At 40.9% G+C, this 16,994-nt stretch overlaps 1 protein-coding gene across 1 annotated transcript in view; it reads left to right on the top strand.

Annotated features, from left to right (window-relative positions):
• The first annotated feature begins 1,258 nt into the window (after window positions 1–1,258).
• Window positions 1,259–16,994, top strand: part of ATP5PO (ATP synthase peripheral stalk subunit OSCP) — a 41,354-nt gene continuing 25,618 nt past the window's right edge. The window contains exons 1-4 of the mRNA XM_069202492.1: window positions 1,259–1,382; window positions 3,371–3,421; window positions 11,332–11,442; window positions 12,148–12,277. Of these exons, the coding sequence (XP_069058593.1) occupies window positions 1,350–1,382; window positions 3,371–3,421; window positions 11,332–11,442; window positions 12,148–12,277 (325 nt within the window). The 5' untranslated portion in view covers window positions 1,259–1,349. The remainder of the gene's footprint in view (window positions 1,383–3,370; window positions 3,422–11,331; window positions 11,443–12,147; window positions 12,278–16,994) is intronic.

Genomic DNA, 16,994 nt, shown 5'->3' with positions numbered 1-16,994 from the left:
TCCGTGGCCAAATTGGCCATGGTGTTTAAATTGTCTAGACTTCTCATGTTATTGATTTGTGTTGAAAAAATCTGATTACCCACTCTTCACTGAGTCCAAAGATCCCATAGACCTCTAGTGTGGGTGAGACGACTTGTGGCGTTTCAACCGTGTGCGTTTTTGTAATCTGATTTGGGGGGAAGAGACCCCCCACCGCTACAGCAAAGGGCAACTGAGATTGCTGGGGAGCAACGGAGTCAGTAGGGTAGGTGGAAGCAGCACAGGAACAGCAACACAAGGGTTTGAGGATAAGCACACGAGAAAAAAATACAAAGTGCAGGAGAGGAAGGGAGTTTTGGAGGAGTTAGGCACATCAGTAAGCTTGCAATACGGACTGGGCATAGCAGGTATTTGAGGGGGAAGGGGGAGAACACAGGACGGAGAGAGCTGAAAAAAACAGCTTGTTTGTTTCTTACCTTGAACTGCACCCTTAGGGCAAGCAGTGGGCATGGCAGACACTGGAAGGTCAAAATTACTATTTTAACTACAGTCCTATGAAAGTACAACTTTCCCCCAAATAGTCCGGTAAGTTTATTTAGCTTTCCAACACCAGTCCTGGAATAGTTTGGGAAAAGTTATACATTCACCGAGTATTTTTAAGAATGACTGAAAAGCAGCAAGTCTGAATGGTAGGAAGTGATGCCCTGATTGCGCAGCTCGGGCCAAAACACCTAGGAATGCCAAAAACACATTCCGTTTCATGGAGTACATGACAAAGGGAACAAAGTAATTCCCAATAAGTGAGCGTGTGGCAGTATAGAAGCCAGCTAAAACACAGGAATGGTTCAGAATATGCTACAGGGGTGGAAAACACAAGTGGACAAACTGGGACGAAGACAGCAAGCAAAATAAGAAGCAAGTAAATAAGTGTGACAATAAGGTTAAATTAGACAACTACAAGTATTTTCGATGTGGCAGCCTGCGCTGTCTGACAAACTCGAGCCGACGTCAGTCAATGGTTCACCGAGCATGCGCAGACCCTTCGTACATGCTCTTGTATCTTTTCACTTAAAGTCTTTTAAATTGTGCTGCTATAATTTAATGATATTTTGCCATACTTTGCAAATCGGCCTAATAGTAGCTTTACATTATTAAATATGTTTTGATCCATATTTATGAAGATATTATAGTTTACTACACGGCCTGCATGAAAACTCCAACGAATAACACCGCTTTAATATGGCCGGCACGTTTGTGTGTGTCTTGGAAGACATAGCACGTATAGTCCGTTGTCTCTTTCTCGTGCCTCGTATGTGCAGGCGAGGGCCGGTTTGACCTTCCTATCAGCCGTGGTGGGCCGGAGTGAGAAGATGGCAGCAGCAGCAGCAGGGATCCAGCAGCAGGTAGGTTACGTCCACGTAGAGACTGTCAGTTTATTTTTCAAGCTGAAGGTAGTTTGAACTAAGCATTTCTTGGAGGAGGGCGGGCGCCCTATGCACGGGAACTGGTAAAGTAAAAAATGCAGGCCATCAAGTACAGGCAAAGGTGACCTGCTAGAATGAGTCTGTCGTGTGTGAACCGGCGTTTGTTAGTGGCGTGTTTGCGGGAGACTTTGTTTCGTGAAACTACTTCCCTGGCGCTCTGATGGCTAGGGAGCTACCCCCAAGAAGCCAGAGGCCTTTATGGAGCCAGGTCCATAAAACTATTGGTTGCCCCCGAGTCACCAGACCCAGTTTTTAGTTTACACTGGAAATAATTGCAGCCGAGCAATATGGTGGTCTTATCCACTTAGGAAATGTAAGCAATGTTGTCAATCGTAAGAGTGGACAGATCTTTTAATTCGATTTCCCAAGCTCTGCGCTTGCACCATTTGCACATTAGGACTGCTCTTGTGCACTGCCATTTCCGCTCCCTGCCATTTCTGCACACTATTGGTGGCGGATAGTGATTTGTGAAGAGATGTAATATTTAATACCTGCCAACATACCCATTTTAAAGAGAAAGATTGTTTTATTTTAATGGTCTCGTGCCTAAAATTGTCTCTGCTTAAGTGTTAGTAGGGAAAATACATTCACCCATTTTTTTTCAGTCTCCCTCTTTCCTTTCTGGAAATGTTGGCATGCATGCAATATGTCTCGAATTCCAGTAATTTGAGCGAGGTAGTCAACTTCTAAGAGTCCTTTTTTTTTTTTTTTTTGATTCTTCCCCTGAGAAAATTATAACAATTGGGTGGTATAGTGTATTTTAAAGAAAGGTTTTACATAGAAAAAATCCGAAATGGCCATTATTAAATATTCCAATACTTTCAAGCTGTGCCAGGGAATCCTGACCCTCCCCGGGAGCTCTCCAGCAGCTTTGTATCAACTGAAAATCAAGAATTGGCAAAATTTGTGACACAGGACAATTGGCTACTCAGCAGCTATGTTTCAGTTTGATTTTCAGCCTTTGTTCTTGAATGCTATCAAAGGGTATTCAATTCAGTGGTCAAGTGGCAGAGTCTGAGCATCAGCTGCAGATGTTAGGATTCCAGTGTCAGTTGGCACTCTCCTCTAAAAGGTTGGAGTTTGGAAAATCTTTACTGCCCCACCACTGTAAGAGCCCTAAAGCGTGTTGCCCATAGCTGCCAAATTTCCAGATTGCCATGTGTGACATTTTCATAATTTCAGTGTAATTATGAGTGACATTTTAACGACTATAAGTAATACTTTCTTGCAAACAAAATCAAGCATTGAAGACCAGGGAACTATATGAATATCAGAAATGACATCCACTTGAGCAATGAGAAACCCTAAGAAGTTAACCGCTGTGATTTATTATTTTTTCCCCCCCAATTTTTATCGATTTTAAAATTGATCAAAAAAAAAAAATTGATTAATGTTGGTTATCATTTTTTTCCTCAAGATGTAATCAAGTAGTGCACTGTTTGTAGCTAAATCGTGGTTCAATTGAATTAAAACAAATAACCTACCATACCGAAACACAGTAATTAGCAAAAGGAAATCATAGGAAAGGAATCGTTGTATTCTGCTGCGTTGGGGCCATTGTGACACAGCCATCAGTTTCTGAAGCCGAGTTAAACCTCCTCGCTCTGCTTTTAAATAAAGGGTGTCTCCGGGACATATGTGTTTGTTTCAAGTCATTTTGCGTGGAAGTATGCTATATTTTATAAGCTGTTGAGAGCCAATAAGCACAATATTGCGCAAATGTGTTCTGAGTATCTAAGCAATTCATTCTTCACATGACTAAAAAAAAGTATCTCCGTAAGGATTTCAGGGAGATGGGGAGTTGATTAGTAATTGAGGGCAGCGACCACTGTGTCTAACTTCATACGAGGCCTGCATGAAAGAAGACCTTATTTAAATTTTTACTAAAAGATGTGTTTTATTTTCAGGTGCGCGCTTTCAGCACTAGCATGGCCAAGAATGCTACAAAATTGGTCCGGGTATGTATTAAAATCATTTTCATTGGTTTAATTCCCTTTTCTTTCAAAATTACAGCTTACCCTTATTTAAAATGTCTGTTTTACTATTACTGTACATGCTCACTTCTTTATGTATCAATCATTATGTTACTCTTAATTAAGATACACATGTTTGCACTGCACAGAACAGACATGCTTTGTATATCATCATTGATAGGAAATTTCTAAAATGCTTAACGGCATAACTGGGTAAACCAACAAGGCAGAAGAGAACTTCGCTGCCAGTATGTTACGGAGATGTCAACACTTCCCATAATTGCATTGTTAATGAGCAGCAAAACACAGTTTGGGGCTTTCGGAACCTACAGCTAATTTAATTGTGATGTCAGTATTACAAATGCAGTGGGGAATTTAAGATGCTGGGGTTGTAAGATACACAATCATTAATTTAGTCCGCACTCATTTTTCATGAGATCGGTTGCCTAGGAACAACAGTGTGCTATAAAGAACTGCAAAGGTGACTATTCCTGCTCACTTTTTAAATACCTGAATAAGCTGTCGAACTGTGTTTTGTAAAACAGAATTCCTGATTGTGTAGACACACCTAAGAATTTTTCAAGAGTGAAGTTACTATCATCTTCGAGCTTTGACTCTTCTTTAGCCTATTGCCATCAGAGGGAAATGCAGAGCATCGTATCCTAGTACTAGTTCATAGCATCAGTTACTAACTAGATCAAAACTTCTGACTTATAATTGTTTAAGATCCTCTGATTATTTTCCCTGAAATAATCATGATTTCATAAATGATTAAATGGTTGCAAAAATCTTGGAACCCTGGCTATCAAGCTAATTGACTGCCACTTACATTCTGACAGCGAATCGAGAGCTACAGTATGTTGTGGTGTTTCTGCCATGGTTGAAGCATCCGGAGTGATCCACTAGCCCCCTAGTTGCGTAGTCTGATCATTGCATCTTGTTTTCAGTGCATCTGAGAGGTGAGATCATCGCAAGGCTGTAAGAAATATTTCTGGCTCATTAACTTATGTTTTCCTGACACAAAATAGGTCTTTCTTTGATGCAGCTGACACCACTGAATTGAGGTTGTCTTACCTTTAGTAACTTACTGCCCTTAACCTAGTGCAATTACGGAATCCACCATCTCATAAAAAAAAATCAGTCTAGGTTGTTCTTGCCTGAGATTTGTACAATCAAAGTAAAAAATATTAGAATACAGCAGGTAGACATTATTAAGAACTAGTGGTACATCAAAGAAAATTAAAGTACTATACTGCACACGTTTCTTCAGGTCTGTCACAATGCAGTTTGAGCAGGATAAGTTTATGTTGGACATGTGGTGTTTTTAGTTTAAGAAAAAAACCTCTAAATACATTTACTATACCCCAACAGTAATTTGAACTTCTTTCACTTCTTTAAGAAGCTCACTCTGACCCAGAAGAACTCCTTGATGTTGGATAGTTGTAGTATTGTGCATCTAACTACATTGGGTAGTGTAACAATTCCCTTACTGTGGAGAAAATCCCTAATCCATAACCATCTAGACCTTTTAATCAGTTTAATTCACTTGTAGAAGAAAGTGTATGCCTATTCTTTACTGTAAGAGCATTCCTATCTACTGTCCTTCACTATCTGGGTCCTCTGCACATCTGCTTGTAAGACTTTTCAATTGATCAGGTCTTGTCCTGTACAGCACCAGATTAATTCAGAGTTGTGTTGGTTACGGCACTGTTGAAAAAATACTTGTGTTTTTTTTTGGATCAAAGAACCTTCACCCCAATTCCATATGTTGCTTATCCATCAGATTATGGTGTGCAATCAGATGTGATGGTTGGTTTAAGCTAGTAGAATGTCACACCTCCCCCTGCTTGCTGCAAGCAGGTTTGAGTCGAGTGGTGGAATTGAATAGGTCCTCACATCTGTTCTTGTTGGCCTAAAGAAGGAGCTGGATGCTGCTGGGTACTGATTTTGTTAAATCTGACACCAACCTTCAACATAACTGAACGTTGTTGCCTCCTTGAGTCGCTATACTTAGCCTGATCGTAGGCAGTTGCTATTCCTCCCACTCACTTCCGTGACAGTCTGTGTAGTGAGGGGTGATACTAGACTGAGACCGTTTTATCTTTTACTTAAGCTTTGTTTGTGATCTCCTATTATACGGTTCCTACAAATATAGTAGGACTGTGTATTCGACCAACACAATAAAGAGTCTCAGTCCACATATATCGTCAGTAAGCATTGGTGAGTCTCAGCTCACAGTACCACACCCAAACCCTAAACTGACCAAGGTAAAGATGTTGGCATCCTCAAATATGACAGTCTGATTCTAAAAGAATCAGTTGGAACAGATTTAACCCTTTCATCTGGTTACTCCTGCGCACCCAAGATAAACACAAGAAAGATACAACAAAAAAGCATTTTCAAAACATTTATTGAAATTATTGTATTCTTGCATAAAATGCATGTGCCACAATTGTTAGATGAGACACTACTGTAATCCGCTTTATTAGAATGGTAATTAATATGAACAGTTGAACCATGGTAATTTTTGCTAATGTTTGTGTACTCCTATTTGTGTCAAATACTATACAAAAGAGAGCATAGCGGGAGTACCCTTTTCCCAGATCAGTTAGGATAGTCTAGCTAGTACACCTTGGTGTTAGATGTCCGGAAGCCAGTACAGGCTATCCTCCTTGGCTGGATGGAGGTCTGAGTCAGCATGGCTGCATGTCAACCACAGTTCGCAGAGGTTCTGTGATAATTCCAGCATAGAACTGCTCCTCTCACCAAACGTTAGCATGGAAGCAGCTTATATACTAAAATAGCATTCTTATCACACGGTGACAAAGGTGCAGAACAGCTCATTCATTATATCTCGCTAAATTGAAGTTTCTCCTAACGAGCACAGTAAGAAAGGAAAGCAAAGGCATTGTGTTCTGAAATGTACTACCCTGGAACTAACTTTACAAATTACAGGGCGTCAGAAATGCACATACAGCACATTCACGTGCTAGCCGTAAAATGTGCAGAAAGCCAACATGAGAAAGAGAAGTCAACCTAAAGAGTTGAATGTGAAATGTGGACTAAATGCGAGCCATGCAACATTCCAACTACAGTCATCTTTCCTTTTTGGTTTGCATTATATAATAACAGAGCTGACATCCAGATTCTGTTTTTCTATGATATAATCAGGCCTTGAGACATCTAGTCGCCCACTCACTATGGCAAGTCAAATTTTATCAGGTCGAGCTATATGCCTTATCGCCTGTTCTGGCGAGTTGACAAAGAACAGATGTTCTGTACAGTCAGAAAGTGAAGGAGTAATAAAGATGCCTTTCAGTTCTTGTTTTTATATTGTCACATTTGCTCTGTGTTCTTAGACGGAGGTCATAAGTCAGTTTACAATTACTTTTCCTTCTCTTACTGCAGAGTCTATGATTTTGTAAGGTGAACTGTCTGACCTGCTGTACGAGGTGTGAAATGAAAGGCTGTAGGGTATCAGAGTTTTCACACAAAAAATGACACAGCTGGAATCCAGAATATCTTGTGCCACCTTAATATAAACCATAATTTGGAAGCCGTCTAAATTTGCAGCATGTACGTATTTGCTTGCATTAGAATAGTTCAAAACATAACCCAAATTACTTAAAGGTCTGGGGCCTGCATCGATGGCATTTGTTAGACTGTAATTTGCCAAGGTCTACAGATGCAGATGGCCTTTTGCATCCCTTCTTTGAATGAAAGCTTTGTGTAGTACACATGACAGGGAGCACTGAAATCGTATTTCTTCTGTCTGAGGATCCCAACAAGAGCCTTCACCTCCTTAGTGTTTCTGCATACTGTGCTGGCAGCACTAGTACCACCATGTATTGCTTATGCCATTATATACTAACTATATCTGGGGCTAGCACCTTACTTTCTAAGATGCTTGCAGTGGGTCTAGAAAGTGACCGTTCTCTTTTGCTGAACATTAATTAGAGAACACTCGTGGCTATCATTGTGTTTGCCCAGTTGGCTGCCTGTCAAGCATGGCTGTTTCAGATACCTGCCCATTCATACACATTTCCCCCTACTGCTTGTCAGCAAATATAAAAGGTGCATTATGTCTCAGGAGGTCCACCTTTCTACAGCACCTCAGCTACAGGTAATTTTTCAAAGTATATTCAGCAGGCTGTTGTTTTTCACGAAGCCCTACAATTTGTGGGAAACCGCACACCTCCCAATATGAAGAAAGTGATCTGAACTTGCTCTTCACTGTCAAAGCACATTCGCCTCACTTTTAGAAAAGTGCTCAAGACCTTTTCCTTCTGTTTATAATATTTTCTCTCTGCATCAACACTTTTATCAATCTGTTTTCATTCAGTGTAGGATTTCCTTGTTCATGTAGCTCAAAGAGGCCTTTGGAGCGTTTTATGACAGATAAAAAAGCATTTTAAACTGTATGTGTTTTTGATCAAGTAGAAGTCTCTACTCACTCCAGCATTTCTCTAACCTGTCCTGATGTCTTAACAGATATGATATATTAACACAATTTCGGCCTGATAGGAACTTTAAAAAAAAGCAAGTGTTTGACATATTTGTAATGGCCCTATTACTACTATTGTATCTACGCTACCTTATCTGTTATACCGGGTCAGCTCTGGTATTCAGTATTGGCCTAGTGTAATTTGTCAGCCTTCAAAGCCAGTTCAAGGTCCCTTTGAAATTTCCAGTAGCTAGGCATAAGGTCACTATCTTTTAATAAAACCACTGTCTATTATTCTGAGCTTTTGCTTCCAATCCTGTTATCTAGTCCGAATTGGCATACCCAGAGCTTCTGCTTGTGCCTTGATTCTTCATTATAATTCCCGGATGAAGGTTTTCAGGGTAACTGAGCAGTGTAGCCTTTCTAGATAGATATATCTGTCCTACAATGTGCTTGTTGCAGTGATAGGACTCCGCTCATTTAACTTTTATTCCTGGTATCATTAAGGTGTAAATCCTTCCTGATTTGAATAAATGTCCTCGTTATTTTCAACTAGTTCTTTCTTGTCCTAAATCCTAGGGCCACTAAATGTGTGTGCTGCGCTTGGTGGTAAATAGACTCAACTTAATGTCGAGTGTTGCTGTATTACAACCGTAAGAACTTCATCGAATAATTTTGTTAATAAACATAATGGCTTGTGAGGCATGCTTAGATGCTTTAAAAATTGTTCAACTATTTCAGAGTTTGTTATAGTTTTCCACCTCATTAACCCTCTCACAACTGTAAGGTAACCGTTACTCAAATGCTAAACCTTTGAATATTGAGTGTGAAGGCAGTAGTCAAGATTGAAGTTGCATAATCATCGTACACAGCAGGATAGTACATTTCACAAAATGAAGAGGATGGTAAGCATTTAAATATTTTAATGCTTCATTTTTCCTCCTGTCCAGCCACAAGCTATAAATTGATGGCATGACCCAGTTCTGATTGCCTAATTGTGGCGCCCGAATGTTGTTTCAACCTCGTATGATTCGGAAGAATTTGAAGCATTAATAAAAAAAAAAAATCCACTAAATAAATGTAACAACCTAAATGTTTTTTTTTTTTTTTTGTTTGTTTTTGTTTGACCAGCGTGTGCTGGCTTCACTTTCTCTTTGTGCGTTTGTTCCTTCCGTGGAGCATGGCCGAAGTACTGCTTTCTTTCCAAATGAGTATCCTTCTGCTGCTCGCAGCTTCATGGGGGAGCTACTTTTTTTTTCTTCTTGTACAAACATTCCATAAGAGTGCATGTGATTGCGAGCCATCTCCTCGCCCACTCCCCTTCATACCGCTCCTCCCAATCCCCATGTTTGCAGTTTTTTTTAAATGTAGTGTGAAATCGGCCTGAGGGCATTGGTGCACTCTTCATGAGAACTAGACATTGTGACCTATTGGGTTTGTCAGCGTTTTTCAGAAAGACTCAGTGTTTTTTTTTTTTTTTGTTTCCCACCCCCAAGTGCAATGACACAGCCAGCACTGGCTACTTCTAGCGCTTTTTTTGTTTTTTTGTTACTGGCAGGGGACGAGGCAGAAGGCATCTACGTCCTCCATGTTTCACTTCTTCCGTCCCTCCAAGACACCTTCTGCCAGCAATTTGAAAAAAGGCTGTGAGCATTTTTAGGTCGCAGCTGTCTAGTTTGCTAAAGACATCTTGAGAATTTTCAGAAAGTTGACCCAGGAATGCATTCCACTCATTGGTTACGATTGGCTCTGTTGTTTACAACTCATGCTTTCTGGCTTTCCATTTACTGGCTTTATTTGCTTTAGGCTCTCTGGGTTCAGTTCATCCCTCCCGTTGCCTAACATGGGTTTTCCTTATCCTTCCACAACAAAAAGTGAGTTTAACAGGCCTTTATAGCTTGTTCTTATATTGTCATGTTTGCTTTGTATTCAAATACCGAGGTTACATTTCAGGCGCTGTCTTCCAAGGGAGCTTGTTTACTTCTCTTTCTCTGACTTCAAGATAAGAGGATTTATGTGACAATCCTGCTGGATACTGGGATTAGGAAAGAGTTTCTTTCTAGCACACAACAAAGTTTAAATGAACTGTGTAAGTCAGGATATATATGAATGATAAACGCACAAATAAAGCATATTTGTTGTTGTTTCTGAAGTGTGTTTGAAACAAATATTTTAATGTAATATGAATCATTAAACTAGGTGATGCAATTTGCACATATTGTCGTCTGTGCACTGTATAGTTATATTAGTAAAACTATATGTCTGTGCAAATGTAATGGTCATTTCAATTGAAAATGTGTTGTCTATAATGGCAGAGTGCTACCACACCATGAATACACCACTCTATTTCACTCCACTCTATGCCTCTGCCACTCTAATCTACTCTGCACCACTGCACTCTGTGTCAGTCTACACAATTGCATTCTATACTGCAACGCTCCACTCTAGGCAGTTCACTCTACTCCACTCTACTTTATGCCACTGCACCCTACGCCACTCTACTCTCAATGACTGCTCTCTATGCCAATGCATTCTAAACAACTGCATTCTATGTCACTGCACTCTGCATCATAGTATCCTACTCTGCTCTACAGCACTGCACTCTGAAGCCCTACTCTGCAACACTGCACTCTCTTTGCTGCTGAATTCTACTCCGCTTTACGCAACTGTAATCTGTGGCACTAATCTGTACTCTGCATCACTCTGCTACATTGTTCTGCACCACTCTGCCACTGTACCCTATGCCACTGCCCTATGCATCACTCTCCTCTGCTTCACTCTAATCTACTGCATTCTGACGCTGCATTGTACGTCGCTGAATTCAGTCCCACTGCACTCAATGCCACTACACTCAACGCCGCTATGCTCTGCAACACTCTACGCCAGCCCACTCTACTGTATGCTATTCCAGTGTATGACACTCTACATGACTCCACACTATACCACTACGCTTTACAGCACTACTCCACTCTTCACCATTGTACTCTTCGACACTCCACACCACTGTCCTCTTTGCCACTAACCTTTAGCCATGTTGAACAGCAGCCATGCTGGTGAACAACATGGCTGGAACACATTATCAAAGCCAATTGCTGTTGCATAGGCGCGACCTATTGGCTTTGCCAATGCTTCTTTTATTTGAAAACTTTCAACCATGCTGCACAGCAGCCTAGCTGTGCAGTGTGGCTAAACCCTGACAAAGTCAATAGCTCGTGTAGGCAAGACCTATTGGCTTTGCAAATGCTTGTTGAAGGATTCAATGGTTCTGGTAAAGTGGCATACATACATTGAATGTTGTTGTTCTCCTTAGTCTTTGATGAATACAAATAACGTTTGTTTATAGGGAGAACCATATATTTCAGGTTGCCCAGATCAGCGGAGATGAAGGGTTGTTGGGACTAGTATTTATATCATGCCTTTGTTATATCCCAACTGTGTTCCTTCTACACAGCCTCCAATCACAGTGTTTGGCCTGGAAGGTCGCTATGCAACTGCTCTTTATTCTGCTGCTTCAAAAGAAAAAAAACTGGACCAAGTGGAGAAAGATCTCACCAGAGTATCAGTGAGTAGCTAAATCACTAGGCGTACTCCTTAGTTTAAATTGTGTGATGGCTGAAATGCAAATAATTTGCGCTCATTTCTGGAACTATGTATCTTCTTTTCGGATGTTTGTTTTCCTCACCTGTGTCTCTTTACATCCCAGCTGGGTGTTCTTTTCAAGTCACTTATTATTTTCTAAACCCATCAGTGTGATTTCTCGAACTTGTGATTTCCAGCTATCCAAAATAGTAAATTGTTCCATGTATTTCTTTTTCTCCACAACTGTTTACTCAAAACCTTACTAGTTCCTTGGCAGGAAAAGTGTTTGCTTACTTTTCTTAAATTTCTTGACATGCTGGTTAAGATTCCTCTACAAATAGTGTGCAGTCACCTGGGGATTTCCAGTCAGTGTTAGTAATGAAATGAAGATTGAGCCCACGCTTTTAATCTCCCATACTCAGTGGTTTAAAACATCCGCAATCACATGTTCGGTTGCATATAGAGTATCCACTTTGGACAAATGTTTACTACTGTTACAGGCTGATAAAACCTGGAATGTAATACAAAGAAAAAATCGAATTTAACACATTAAAAACACTGTGCTAACTTAATTGGAGGCAAAAGGAAAGGAGTCACTTTAGTGAGCGTTCCGGCACAGTATGGGCATTTAGATTTACCATTTTGTTATATGGATATACTGACAACCTTTTTCCTCATCTTCTTTAAGGCTTTGGTAAAGGAATCCAAAATGTTTGCTCTCATTACCAATCCCCATGTGAAGCGTGCAGTGAAGCAGAAGAGTCTAAATGACCTTTTAGCAAAAGAGAAGCTTGCACCCCTCACTATGAACTTTGTCAGTAAGTATAGTTTTTGAAGTGTGCTGCTGAATCATTTCATATTTTTCCATGTTTCTACAGGAATGTCCACATATGCAGTAAACGTCTATTGAATATTTATAAATTGATGTTCTAAAATGAAGTTGCATACTAAAGTGATATCATTTTTCTTTCAAGCTCTCTGTGGGATGCAAGGCTATGTACTGCTGAAAAGTTGTGACCGCCATCCCATTTTGACTTCTCTTCTGCCTTGTTCCTTTTTCTCCAGTGATCTCAGCTTCCTTGATTTCACCAAGTGTTTTACATCTTCGCTTTGCTCCTTCAGCAGAGCATATGGTCTGCTCTGGCCAGGGGATGCACCCACAGTTTACCCCGTCCCAAATTAAGTCAGCGTCTTTCATTCCACCAAGAGTGTTAATCATGTTTTGCTCCTTCTGCAGAGCATAAGTATTCTCTGAGCAGGAGCTGTACCCAAAGTATAGGATGACATCTGCCTTATCATTCGGACTCTGAATGATAAATACTGGTGCAAGGGTGGCACTTTTTTTTTTTTTTATATAAGGAAAATTGATTTAGTTTGTGTTTGTGTCCATGTGTTGTGTATGGAGTCAACATAATTATAGCATTAGATGGAGTTTTACCTTCAGGCAGGGTGAAAATGTTGTAGTCCACCAGGGAGAATTGGAAGAATCTTGCCGGGCCGGAGTATCTGCCTTGAGCAGAACTAGTGGACAAAAGCAGGTTAGGCTAACTACCCAGAGATTGCCTGTTCCAGTGCATGCTCATGTACACATCTGTGTGGCCCTCTCCCTCTTTGTGTTATGCAAAGAACTGCATGGACATTTAGAAAGGCCATGCTAAACGTCTGCTTTGTGTCTCCAGTACACCACCTCCTGATCACATGTTGCTGTCCAGCCCCTAGCTGGAGTTATGTTTTTTTTAATATGGCATCCATACCTTGTCATTGGTTCTGACTTCTACCAGTTGCCCCAGTTTAAGATAAATGCTCAACTTCTGGTCCTGGTAAGTTGAATGCACCTGGATGTCTGAAGATCCTTTACAGCACAATCTGGGCAAATCTGACCAGGACTTCGTGCAGCTTTTATTCTCTATTTAACCTGGACTTTGTGCTGCTCTTACACTCAAGGCTGGGACTAAACCCAAGACATTGTAGAAACCTTTGCTGTGTGTGTCATGCCTAAAAGACAAGTTGCAGGATGACTGAGAGAAGAGAAAAGCTTTGATGACCTATAGGGCAAGCGCAAGGTTCTCTTGACTGTGACCTGAATGGATGGTCATTTAAGTAAGGGAGCCTGTAGGAACCCTCGAGGATCTGCAGCCCTGCTTGCTGAGCTGGAACTGTGCTGCAGTGACTACTTTAAGTGAATCTGCACTCCAGGGTTATTCAGTCTACTTCTCCACATGGAAGTGAGTTGCCTCAGTACCCCTGTGGAAGCAGAGATTGTGTCCCCTGTGGTCTAGAATGTTGACACGGAGTCTGTCTTGTAGGTACCTACTCTACCTTACGATGTCTATATCAATGACCAGAGGATCATGGTCAGTCACTTGTTTGCAGACCCCAGGAAATACTTTGGTGGGGTGGCAGCTGCTGAAAAGGGTGCAGTGGAGAACATTTTAAGTAGTCACTTACAGATGTGGGAATAACAGATTGGAAACCAAGTGACTAAGGGAGTGTGTGAGGTACAACCTCAGCATGGGCTGTCTGCTCACGGTCTGACATCTTAGAGTTCAGTATGTTCATTTTCTCAGGATAATGAGACCCATAGAACAAAACACAAACAAGCTCAAACCATATCGGACACTATTGAATCACAAGTGTGCACCTCAAAGATACCTGCCAATTCAGGGAAGGAATCGGAGTATCCTTTTGATGACCGGGTGCTATGGACAGGGAAAATGACAGTGCCTTGGAGTTGGTAACCACTGACTCATCCCTGGTGGAATGAGTTCTGCAAATCTCAGGCAGTGTGTTCCACTTCAGAGGGAACAGGGTGGATGGAAAATGAAGCCCACAGACTGGGAGTATGGGAGTTAGAGGTTGGCTGTCCTGCTATGCCAAAGGAGCTTCCTTTTGCTTCTGGCCTATAAGTCTCCTTCAGCATTGAAATATTTCAAGAGCAGCGTTATAGATTGTATTCTGCTGGCTTGGCTGAAGGTACAAGACGTATTGCCAGATAACATGTATGTCAAATAGGTGCTCCTCCAGTACGTTGCCAGTGGCTGGCTGATAGATATCGACTTTGTTAATCACCCAGAAACTCCTGGAGATTCAGGCAACTAACATACTTGTGCCACCAGAAGACAGTAAGGCCTGGCCATTGAGAAACAGTACTTCCCCTGAGAATATTTTCTCGTCTTAGGTTCCCAACCTCTGACCGTGTGAATAACCTTGTCTACTTACTTCCTTTTAAGGTCATGTGGGACAAGTAGATTAAACTATCATTTCTCAACCTCATACCACTCGACAAACCAATAAGCCGATAAAATGGTTTATCAAAAGGCAGAAAGCATGAAGGGTGGCTTGGAGGAAAGTTTGAAGAAGTGTAACATTTTATCACAATGCTTCCTCTTTCCTTATGAGATGATCCCATAGTACAGATTGGCTTCAGCGTATTTTAACTCTTTGTCCATCCTATCTATTATCATCATCTTAATGATAGAGTATTGTCAGGAAATCCGAGTTTGAGTATGTGCTTGGCTTTAGGAGAATGTGACCCAGTTAATGCACATTGAACAGGGTTGTATTGAAGCCACTTAGGCTCTAATGAAGGAGCACTGTGGTTGAAGGTCATTGTTTACTCGGTACTAGGAGAGATAGGAAATACTAGTCTTCAAGTCTAGTAGTCCTTGTAATATGGAGGACAAATGTTATTCCCCTACATTGTATTAAAGATCACCAGGAATGTCCATTACCTAATGGGTATGCCAGTGGCCCTCAGATTTTGCTGTATGGGAATATGTTATGCTGTGTACTCCTAGGACTACTCCAAATGGTGTAAGAAGTGCCGCTAAAGGGCACAGGGGCTTTCAAAGCAACCTAGTGCCTCTTAGGGCAGTCTCCTGCACTGGAACACTTTTGTACGCTGTCGTGAAGATTGACACCTGAAGCCAGACTGTACTGCATTAGAGGTTTTCACAGCCAGACACAGCCTTTCTCACTCTGAAAGGGTAGTGACGGCATTTGTGTCCAAGCGCAATTACTGAAAAGGCCCTGTGAGTCAACCTGACCTTAAGAAAGCAGTCAGTGAACTCTTCTTGACTGCTAAGTTTCTGCAGTCATTTCAGTTCCTTAATAGTCAGGACACCAACACTTATGTGGCAGTGGAGGACAAATTATGTGGCAGGGTTAACTATATTATGTGGTTTAAAAAAAAAAAAAAAGTAAATTATTACGTATTCTGCACGTTTAGTGGTGGTATTATTTTGTCATTTTTACTCATGCATGAGTGCAAAGGGTATACCTTATCAAGCACCAGTTTAACACCCAAATACTTTAATAAACATCTGAAATACGACCAGTATCAACCCTTATAAAAGGCCTTTCAATCTGTATCAAAATGTTACTGCGTTTTAGTAACTTTATCTTTGAAACTCTGTAGATTATGTTTCAGATGATGGATTATGTGGCTAAAGCTGCAAATCCATAATTATTCAGAAAATGCAGCAGACTTGTGTAATCCCAGTGACTCGGTTTATATTATAGGTGAGCTCTTCTGACATGGTAGCAGGGGCCATTCTGGCTCAACTGTAGAATAAGCAATGAATAATTGCATTTAAAGGGCACACACACTGCCTTTGCAAAGGTGTTTTGGCGTCTGCCTTAGGTAAAAATCTAAAAGAGACTTTTACAGAGCTACATTGAAGCTGTAGAATGTGAGTGAAGCATAGCCTAGATGGAAGTGAATTACATAAAATACGACTTGCAACATAGATAACTATCACTTTAAAAAAAAAAAAAATTAGCTTTCATCTGGGGGATTGCTAGGCCTTGATCGTGGCTATGTAGAGTATGAGTCTGTAATGAAAAACGCAAATTGTTTATTGAATCCGAAACTATTTAATGGTACCACTTGTACATCAAACATTCAGTTTAAATTTAATCCGTTCCTTGACGTGAAGCCTGTGCAGCAAAACTGTATCCTGGGATACTTTGTCCTGTAGCTGTGCAGCAACTGCTGTGTGTACAGGAGCAACTTTGGACGCTGCGACCACAATATGTTGTTGGCTGATAGACCTGTGAACAGGCAGGTACAATAATCATGCACATTAATCGTATCACCCACCAGTACTGCGTTATGATTTGGTGAGATTAAAGATGGAGAGGTTTTATTTTAGTCGATAGTGGAAGGTTTGCCCATCAACTTAACAAATTGAGCCATATATTTTGATCAAAATTGAAACCCATAATGTTTTATTGAGGTGTACATATTTTGGAGTTCGGTCCTGCTAAACAAGATGTCTGGTTCCTCAGGAGCCATACCCTGAGATGCCCATCTTCCAGCAGCACGGATTCTGCCTTTAGAAAAAACAGGTTAGGAGTGGCCAGACGAGGATAAAAGAATTTAGAAGTGTGATGAAAATTAACCCCCACCCCACCGTGGCATTTTCTCATGTTATGGTGAAGCTTGCACTCCATGCACTAACGTTGTGCTAGTTTGCAGGTGATGTGTGTTCTACTAACCTATTGAGTTGTAAGAAAGAGAATAATTTGAATGAA

The sequence above is a fragment of the Pleurodeles waltl genome, chromosome 8 (assembly GCF_031143425.1).
Source record: "Pleurodeles waltl isolate 20211129_DDA chromosome 8, aPleWal1.hap1.20221129, whole genome shotgun sequence".
NCBI classification, from domain to species: domain Eukaryota; kingdom Metazoa; phylum Chordata; class Amphibia; order Caudata; family Salamandridae; genus Pleurodeles; species Pleurodeles waltl.
This window is presented reverse-complemented; position numbering and strand designations above follow the sequence as displayed.